Here is a 10,532-nt window from a genome sequence, read left to right as displayed (position 1 = left end):
AAACTGCCTGCACAGCTGCAACACAGCGTAAATAGCTGGGAGCGACCACCCGAGCTATTTCACCTTCTGAGAATGTAATTCTTGACTTGATGACTTGTTTACCAGTTCAAAGGGAATGTTTAAATGCCTTTTCAGTAATAAACCTTTTCTACCTTTGGGATTATTCTCTGAGATCTGTGTTCACATATTAATTATCTCTCAGATCAGAAGTTCCAGTATGGCTGGATCAACCAGTTGGGGGCCCCGGGACAGAACGTTCTGCTCCCAGTACTATCTAGCACAAGTTTTTTTTGTCAGGTTTTCTTTATTTATTAAAATATTTATATATTTTTAAATACATTTTCTTCCCTGGCTCCTCCAGTTTGCATGTCAAAGTGTCCTTGAGCAAGATACTGAACCCCAAATGTCTCCCGAAGGCTGTGCAATCGGTGTGTGAATGAGTATTTACATTAGATCCTGTTGGGCAGGTTGCATGGCAGCCTCTGTCAACAGTGTATGAATGTGTGCGTGTGAATGCTGACATGTGGCGTAAAGCGCTTTGAGTGGTCGGGACATTAAAAAGGAGTTATATAAATGCAAGTCCATTTACCATTTAAATGTTCCACTTTTCTCTCCATGTAAGCTGCTAAATGTGTCTCAAAGTTTCGACTGGCTGAGCTCGTTTTGTCTGAGAACAGCTTCCTGCTGCTGCAGGTTTATGAGAACACTGAGAATCAAGACGCTTGGCTGCTCAGTAATGATCATATCGTGCTACCTACCTACAGTATATGATTTCATTTAAAGCTCCCACATTGTTCCTTACTTCTACATCTGGTTTTCTTGCACCTACATGTATGTATGTATGTATGGACTTGCCTCCCCCGGCATACGTCTACTGGTTGTTGGGCCGGTACAACTTGTTTTACGGACATTATTGTTTAAAGGAATCAATGCAAAGATTAGAGGAAAGCATTTTGATTTTGTATTTTTCTGCTTTCCTATCATGTAAATCATCTCACGACCCCCTCAGATTTATCTTGCGACCCTTAGTGGGGGTCCTGGCCCCCAGCGTGGGAACCACTGCTTAAGATCATTTAAAAAAGACTCGACAACTTTTGACAGAGACTAAAATAAGTTTATTTTCATTTAATTTACTTGATTACTGAACCATACCAGTATTATTCAGAGTCCTCCTCAGGTTCTGCTGAGTTAAATGAACCAGTAGCCGACACTAGTCCATCCCCTTCCCAGCATGGACTATACTTCTATATATCAGTCATATCATGATGTTCCTGTCAGTCTGACCGCTGTTCACCGTTTCATCCCCTGGCTTCTCCTCGGCTCTTGTGGTCCACTATGACCTCCGGTTCTTCTTCATGCGGTCTCTCCTCTCTCTGGGTCTCTGGGTCTGGCCCCTGGTGGTGGTGATCTGACTCGGTGTCAGCCGCCCCCTGCAGCTCTCGGGGCCCGGCCTCCAGGCGGAACAGAGTGGGGACCTGACCCAGGATGGGATTGTTCTGCTGGAGGCCAGAGATCCACTGGTTGAGGACGGCCTGCTCTCCCTGGCTGGTCATACACATGCCGAAGACCGGACCCTCGTCCACTGGATACAAGACACACAAAAAGCTGCGTTACACACTCAGTAGCATTCTGAGCAACCCTGAACACCAGCAACAAACATGAAAATCTATCTGACAGCTTCAGCGTCTTACAGTCTTCCACGTCGAAGCTCTCCTCATCTCCGAGGTCCCGTTCCAAATCCAGGTCCAGCTGCAGAGGATAGTCCAGACACCTCTCTGGATCGTAGGGCTCCTCCACCTATGGGAGGACACACACATACAGCTGTGTGAACTTCAATGTTTCGGAAAGGTAAGAGCATGTTTTAAACTATAAGTAAACTATAAGTACATTGTTTTCACTCTAATAGAAATAGGACTGAAATCTTAAGGATTGCCACTTTAAGTTAGCCAAGTAATTCCTACCTGGACTGTGGAGGTTGGACAGAAGCGGTATGTTAATGTTATTTTTTTTACCCAAAGTATCAGGCTGTTCCTTCAAAAGTTGATAAAAATCATTTATTGAATCCTAAAAAAATCTAATTCTCTAACACAACATTAACTATATGTATTAACTTAATAACAGATAATAGCTGGGGGTTTCCCACCTTCTCGTCAGGCGGTATGGGGTCAGCTCTGAGGACGTAGTAGTACACACACGTCTTCCTCAGCCACAGAGGGAAGGGGCCCTCTACAAACACGGGCCTGCTCGGGTTGTGCTTTGCCAGCAGCTCCATCTGGCTGGGACTCTGGATACCTGGTGTCAACGCAGGAAGGAACGAAAACAAAGACAGTGAGCTAAATATATACGGATCTGATTACACCATTGTGCTATTAGAACATGTTTAAGATGGACAGGATGTTACGGTTGTTTCTCTGGTTTCATTTACAGTTAGGCTTCAAATCAAAGAAGTCAAAGAAGACAATATCTGATATATTATATTATTTTATTACTATTTCTTTCTTGAAATAGCAGGACTTTATTCTCATTAAATTACGACTTTATTCTCGAAATCTCATTAATTTTTTTCCCTCAATGTGGCCCTATACTCCATCGTAGCATACGCAGTTTTACTCCCAGACTTCTTCTTCTATCCCCTTACTAAACCAGTCTGGGACAGTGAGAATCCTGTAAACCACTATAACACATTCAACCTGAGACAAACAAACAGTTTCCATACCTACTACATGTGGAAGTGTGATCTCCTCTCCACTCTCTGTAATGTCTGTACAGGGCAGCTGGTGGGAAGAGCAAATAGACAAGACATCATTTATGGTGACAATAAAGTGAGAAATAAAGAACTAAAGGGCACACAGGCTCATCCTCATGTTGACAACAAAGTAGAGCAGTTGGTTATTTCCCTCTAAAGTTCTGCTGCTTGCTGTGTTTGAACTGTAGAGAGCTGAAGGGGAAACTGGAACTTCTGGGATTCATTTGACATTATAACGCAAATGAAATCCAGTCCTGGAACTGAACCTTACTCAGCATGGTGTGGGTGGTTCTAGACACGGATGGTACATATTAAAAAAAGCTATGCTATTTTGTTGAGCATGAAAGTTCATTCTCAACCTTTAACCAAAAAAATAAACTAACTTTTTCATGACAGTCTTTCCATAACTTTGGAAAACTGATAGATGTGGTTAAAAGCTCTGGGGAAAAAAGCCAGTAAGTGGACCTTTGGTTAAGATTTGTTTTGACAGGCTATGTAATATGTTTTTTGTTATGTTTTAAATGGCCTTTAACAAACACAACGAGCTCCAGACTGTCGTGGATTTAAAGGTCCCCAGCTTGACAGACTTGAGACCAGTCGAGGTAGTGAGCTCTAAAATAAAATGTGCTATAAATCCTGCTATAGCTGGAGACACTGCACTGAGGTGCTGGGCAGATATTTATGCATGAGCTGTGTCTTTATGCTAAACAAGGTCTGATTGCAGCTCTGTTCTTAACACACACACACACAACATTGATATCCATCTGAACATCTCACTCACTGAAAGAAAGTAAACAAGCTTATTTCCCACTCCAAAGCGTGCAGTCGTACCTGGTAGACGGTGACTTTAGCGTCCAGGTCACCTGCGATGCGATTCAGGCTGAAGCGAGCCAAGTCCACTGGGTCTTCGGGCAGATGCTGGGGGACGGGGAAGGGGTTTATGTGTTTGAATTTGGGGAACCAGTACATGATGCGCTGGAATTTCCTCATGGGGTGGCCCTTCTCGCCAAAGATCTGGACCAGCAGGACTTTGGTCTCCATGTTGGGCATGATACCTGAAACACAATCATTCAGACTGAGGATAGACACACACTGCTGTATTAAACTGTATTATAAATCATTCCAGGAACTCGTTGACCAGACTGAATCCTGTAACCCACCATAGCTCTCCAACTGCTCCAGTAGCTGGACACCACACTCCTGCTGCCGGGGATAGTGGTTGAACATTCGCTGGATAAAGTTTCTGGGCACAAACACCTCTTTGGGGAAAACATCCAGCAGCTTGTTGTAGACGACCAGGTCCCTCTCCACGCCAAACTCCGGCATCTTCGCCAAAGCGGCGTAGATAAACTCCACGTGACCCCGCCGTCTTATGTCTCTCTTGATGAAGACATCCACCACTTTGTTAAACGTGGCCTTGGTTTTGGTGTCTCTGGCCACCTGCTCGAACAGGTCATCGTGGGTGACCAAAGACCTGTCTTTCTTCTTGTCGTCCTCATTGATGAACTCTGCAGGTATAGGTTGATTCTTGGCGAATGCTGGGCTGCCGTGGAAACGCCTCAACACCTACAATTTGTTGGAAAGTATAATAATAAGTGTTGCTTTGTGGGTTGAATGTATCCAGAATTGAAAACTCATCATTCAGGAGAGGTCTGAGTCATACAGTATGTGCTATTCTGTTTTCACTAATAATGCTAACTTCATTAAAGGCACAGTGTGTAGGATTTAAGCAGATCTACTGTATTAGCAGAAATGGAATATAATATTCATAACTATGTTTTCATTAGTGTACAATCACATGAAACTAAGAATCATTGTGTTTTCATTAGCCTAGAATGAGCCCTTCATATCTACATAGGGAGCAGGTCCTCTTCACCGAGTCTGATATGTTTCTACAGTAGCCCAGAACGGACAAACCAAACACTGGCTCTAGAGAGAGCCTTTAATGTTTTTCCGTTACCTGAAGTCCACCGTAATTCTCAAATTGGTTGCAATCTGCAACCACATCAGTAGACGTCGCCAAATCCCTACACACTGCACCTTTTAAATGACCAATAATTTGAGTGTGGTGCTATGAATGGAGATTAAACTTTACCTGGTGCTGGGTGTTAGGCTGACTGGAGGAGGCTGACTGGAGCAGAGCACCATGCTGGGCAGCAGACCTGGCTGACTGACCCACCAGTCTGAGACACTGCAGCTGGATCAGACAGCGGGCACACTTCATGATGGAGACATCACACTGACTTACAGGGACAACAGAACTGCAGAGGGACAATGAACATGACAGGGACAGTATTCAGTATTCACTCAAGGCACTCTTGTAACAATTTTACTCCAATAGTGACACCATGATCTTGGACTCTAACCACTGGTACACTATACATCCTATATACCACTTTATAGACTGGGCATATGTACATATTACATTTATTTATTGACAGACTGTACACACTATGTTCACCCATTCACTCTGTATCTTTTATATCTCTATTATTGTTTTTATAATGTTTGTATACCTTTACCTCTCCTGTGTTTCACTCTGTTTGCTGATGTTGCTGCTTTGAAACCTGAATTTCCTTTTGGGGATTAATAAAGGTTCATCTTATCTTATGATGTATTTTGTTGTGGAAAATGATTGTGATGCTGCCTGAATACAGTTGAATACTTACTTAAATACATAAATAAATAAACAGTATTTAATGTATTTATGTTAGCCGAACTGAAGAACAACTCTGTTTTATTCATAAACGTCCTTCAATTAACTCCTATCACGTATAAATATTTGCCAAGCAGTAAGAAACCTTAAATTAGCATATTTTTGCATTGAGTTTGGCATATCAGAGGGTTTGATTAAGGCTAAATGTCAGGCAAACTATTATTAAAAACTGATATTATGTAATAAATAACTTAAGTACATTATAGTCTAACATATTATATATATATATTCCTTATAATACCCACCATGTATGCAGACAAACGTACGAAGATATAAGTCTCCTTCAGGAATCACCCTCTGTAGCCTCCATGATGAACAGCCGGTTGAACATCCGGGTGCGACACATATTCGCTTCCCCCAAACAACAGAAAACATTAGCGCAAATAACAGTTCCGCGTATCACAGTTCTGTACAGTTAATATATTTTTTGTTTTTTTTAATTGTGTTGTACATTCTTCTAAAATTTTTGTTATAGATATTAAGTGGCATTAAGTTACCCCATGTTGTGAAGGCAAAAGAGGAACAACTAAATGTATTTAAACAAAAGAGTATAGAGTATAGAAAGCTAAATAAAATAATCCATATTTATACTTTGTATACTGCACTATTTTGCATTATTTTACTAGTGTTAGTACTATATTAGTATCACTATTTTTAAACTTCAAGATGTTTCAAAATTTCCTGTATTGTGTTGTTAATTGTACTACTCTACGAGCCATCTACAATTGCCCCTCGGGGACAAATAAAGTGATTTGAATTGAATTGAATTGAATATTTATATTTTTTAATATCTTTTAATGATGACTTTTTTTCAATATTTTATTTTGAAAGTTCAGTACAGTATACATAAAGTAAAGTAAATTTATTTATTTATTATTATTATTATTATTATTAATAATAATAATAATAATAATAATAATAATAAATACATAAATTATACAACAAATAAAATGTAAGGAAAAGAAAAGAAGATGAATAAAAATAAAAAAATAAAAACAATTATGACTTTTTATATTGCTTCCTGTACTGTAATGTATTATATGTAATGCATTTTTTTTTTGTACTTTTTTGTTATCTGGACCTTGAGTCTGCAATTAAGTTTGAATTGAATTGAATTGTAACTGTAATTGTATTTTAGGTGTGCATGCTTGATATACATGACTGTCTTTTCCCAAAAGTTTCTCATCTGGGAAACTCATCTCAAAAGAACATTGTTTATGGTCTTGTCATGGACAATAACAAAGATGACTTTCTGGTGAATAACATTCTCATTCTTGGAAAATTTTATTTGCACAAATCCAAGTATATGAAAGTGAAACCTATAGCTTTAATGTGTTTCATTCTGAGTTTCTTTCTTACATAAAATATTGTTATATAAACCTGCCACGTGGTGGAGACAAATAGCTTCCAAACAAACAGTCTCATACCTTTTATTAAATATCATCAAGCTCGCCACAATGAGGTACGTAACTTCCGGTTGACACTTTCAATCTCTCAACTAACAATTTTTTTTTTATTATTTAGTAATTTTTTTTAGCTTGTGTCTCTGTATTTATATACTCTAATTTAATATTGACAGGATTTAGTATTTGTATTTTTAAATAATTATTATTCTTTAATAAACAGTAGTTTCCGTTTCCGGTCTTCTTGTTGCCATGGCTGGCAGTTTGACACTCAAAGTCCCCAGAGTGTGACTTTCTGACACTCCTCCTCTCTCAGCATGGAAAACACACCTCAGTCCAGACTTTACCTCTAGAGAAACTTCACACAACTTTATCTACGGATTATGGATTCATCTACAAACAGTTTGGGTGAGTAAAACAACCAAAAAAACATCTTTCGTGTTAAGCTTTATGGAAACTTAACTGTGTCTATGGAGGGAACACTTTGCCTATAAAATAGTAAAGATTTGGCAATATTGTTTTACTGTTCGGCTAACGTACAAACGTCGTACAACATGGTTTAAAGTATTTTACAAAACTGTAAAGTGTTTAGACAAATTCGGCTGTACAGTTTCCATTTTTCTTAAAGCAGCTTTTTAATTAAATTAATAAATAAAGTTATACAGTTCTTTGGCAGTGCTTCCTGCCAATGGGGGAAAAACAGGCGTGCTCTCTAAAAGAATGTTAAAATTATAAGGAAGTCTGGTGGTGCGTTTGGACATGTTTGTTTATTCAGTTTTATACTGTACATTTACTGTCAAAGTAACTCCCTGTAAACTTTTTCATTTTTGCAAATAGTGATATTTGCACTTTTTTTTATGTTTGCAAGCTGTGTTGCAAAAAATGACAGCAGCACTTTGTGTGTAGGTGTGAAGAAGGACCTGTTGCAGCATATCCTGATGTGTTGGTTAACAGCTGCTGTGGTTCAGTTTTCTGCTAGTTTCTGTTTCAGCCTTGTATTCATACAGCTGTCTTTATCTTGGCACAAGGGGGGTCAAGTCAAATTTTAGGCGTGACCTTAAATTTAAAAGGTCCCATATTGTAAAAAGTGAGATTTTCATGTCTTTTATATCAAAAAGCAGGTTTAAGTGCTTTATATAAATACTGTTAAACTATCGAAAGCTCAATATACTGAGAAACACACACAGCCCGTATTCAGAAATTGTGCGTTTGAAACAAGCCATTATAGGATTTCTGTCCATTTGTGATGTCACAAATATACAATATTTAGACCCATTACATGGTTTTACACGTAAACATTCTAAATGTGTACCAGTTTATTTCCTGTTGCAGTGTATGTAAATAACATCAGCTGACAGGAACTAAACATGGACCCAAACTGTTGCCTAGCAATGCAATTCCATTGCAATTCCATTGCAATTCCATTGAAATGCACTAAAACGGAGCGTTTCAGACAGAGGGTAAATACAGGTATATTCAGGCAGACAGTATGAGGAAAATAAAGTTGTTTTTTAACATTACAGTGTGTAAACATGTTCTAGTATAAACACAAAATATAAATATGAACCCGAAAATGAGCACGATATGGGAACTTTAAGTCTGTGTTTCTTCATCTGTCTCGCTCTGATGTGACTAATGTCAACTACTATAGCAGCAGAGTTAGTTATAACTTCACGAAACATTAAAAGTTAACGTTTTTGTAAATGGAGTTTTGCATTGCTCATGTTAGTTGAATGAGGCTGTGTGTTTTACAGCAGCCACATTAACAGACCACCAGCAGAGCTGTCAGGGGATCAAAGAAAAAAACTCTGCTGTCTGGTTTAAAGTGGCAGTAGGCAGTATATTTTTGGCATAATTTTGGCAAAAATTCCATCATAACCTTTCAGCATATTGAAATTCAAGTGTTCTGAGAGAAAACTAGACTTCTGCACCTCCTCATGGCCTGTTTTTAGGCTTTAAAAAAATCTAAACTTTGGCTAATCACAGGTCATTTTAGAGAGAGAGCATTTCTATTGGCTGTGCTCTGGCTGGTGGGCGGTGCTTAGTATTTCCTCAACTGATCTCAACATGGCTGCCGGGTCACGAACTTTCTCATTTTACAGCTACATTTGAGGAGAGATATAGGCATTACAGTAACATAATATTGATTCATATTTGATCAGCGCTGCCTAGTTTGACCGTTTGGTCGGAGTTCGCGAGTGATTGACAGCTGGCTCTGATAGACAGCAGCTGGATGGCAGACTCCAGATCAGCTCTGATTGGTTGTTTTCCTCCGGTCTGTGAAATCTTGCAGATGCCGTTAGGAACACCGGAGGACACGGAGGCACAGGATTTTTTTTAGGTCACCTGTCTCATGCACTACTGTCAGGATATTAGGTTAGGTTAGGTTAACCCTAACCCTAACCCTATAACTATTTTTAATCATATTTGCTCCATTTCTAACCACTGCAGCTTTAAAGATACAAAAAAGTATATGATGTAGCCTAAATATAATGTTTTGCACTGTGCAAAAACAGTTGACTCCTAGATTTTATAGAAAAATGAGCACATTTACTCTTTTTTGCAAGCAAGCAAGTGTTTTCAGAGGCTCTACTGTACCTGCTCTGCCTCCACAGTGCTGACTGTTAAACAGGAACTACAACACTGTTGCACAAAGCCACTTTTTGTTGCACATCTGTGGGCCCTGCTGTCCCACCTTATGTGCTGATGTTGTGTTTACTTGTCTTGTAAATTGGTGGGGCGGCAAGGCACAGGGGAACAGTAAATATCACGCTCGCCAGCATCTGTGGGGAAGGCTGCTGGAGGGAACTGAAGAGTGAAATACAGTGTGGAGAGACTGCACTCTCTGTCTATAATAGTAATTATCTTGTACTAATGCTTCATAATGAAGTTCATTTTAATAACTTTGGAAATCTGTGATACTGTGCGGCCCATCTGTGTCTCACTGTCATCTGACTGGCTTGCACCATGTCATGGGTCAGATGATGTGAACAAGTCATTGTTGTAGTTTGTGATGCACTGATAAGAAGAAGAGACCAATAGATCATATGTTTCTCCACCCATATTGGCCAATATGGGCTTTTTAAAACAAAATCATTTACATAGGGCTGGGTGATATTAGCACAATATTAATAACACAATTTTTACTATATCGATATATGCAGTAGGCTATCACAATATGGTAAAAGCATGCACAATTACATATAAAATACTCGAAAAATTTACATATTTTATACTCCTACAAAATGGTAAACTACCACTAATAAATATCTGCAGAAAATAATTTACAACATATATGTTTATGCTTTGTAAAGCTAATATCAACTGGTACTTGTACTGTGTTTGAATGCTGGTACATCTGTAGTTGTGGTGGATACACAGGCAGACTTAGTCCATATATATATTTGAAGTAATTCAAATCTATTATCAACAATTTTGGTGGCTGACAAATTGTGACAGCATCTTCAGGTCTCTGACAGTCCATGGTGGCCTGTGATGGACATATACTGTATATACAGTATATATATAGTCAGAGCATGAGGGGATGACAGGTGGCAAAGCTCATATAAATTATATGTGCTGTCAAAGTTAACGAGATAATAACGTATTAACGCACGTTTGTTTTAACGCAACTAATTTCTTTAACTTATTTATTTTCTTTTAATTA

The 10,532-nt window shown here is 38.9% G+C and overlaps 2 protein-coding genes across 3 annotated transcripts in view; one reads left to right on the top strand and one right to left on the bottom strand.

Annotated features, from left to right (window-relative positions):
- Positions 1–1,092: 1,092 nt before the first annotated feature.
- On the bottom strand, positions 1,093–5,835 carry ecsit (ECSIT signaling integrator). The gene is made up of 8 exons (XM_037759616.1): positions 5,708–5,835; positions 4,842–5,007; positions 3,907–4,312; positions 3,578–3,801; positions 2,717–2,774; positions 2,144–2,292; positions 1,692–1,797; positions 1,093–1,582 (listed from the first exon to the last, which is right to left on the bottom strand). Exons 2-8 carry the CDS (start codon positions 4,968–4,970, stop codon positions 1,299–1,301), a joined length of 1,356 nt encoding a protein of 451 aa, XP_037615544.1. The 5' UTR covers positions 4,971–5,007; positions 5,708–5,835; the 3' UTR covers positions 1,093–1,298.
- Positions 5,836–7,127: 1,292 nt separating this feature from the next.
- Positions 7,128–10,532, top strand: part of eml3 (EMAP like 3) — a 45,084-nt gene continuing 41,679 nt past the window's right edge. For both annotated transcript variants that reach the window (XM_037758603.1, XM_037758602.1), the window contains exon 1: positions 7,128–7,273. In XM_037758603.1, the coding sequence (XP_037614531.1) occupies positions 7,249–7,273 (25 nt within the window). In that variant the 5' untranslated portion in view covers positions 7,128–7,248. The remainder of the gene's footprint in view (positions 7,274–10,532) is intronic.

This window comes from Sebastes umbrosus, chromosome 22, assembly GCF_015220745.1.
Source record: "Sebastes umbrosus isolate fSebUmb1 chromosome 22, fSebUmb1.pri, whole genome shotgun sequence".
Classification (NCBI taxonomy): Eukaryota; Metazoa; Chordata; class Actinopteri; order Perciformes; family Sebastidae; genus Sebastes; species Sebastes umbrosus.
The sequence above is the reverse complement of the archived record's forward strand: the minus strand, read 5'-3'. Positions and strand labels throughout refer to the sequence as shown.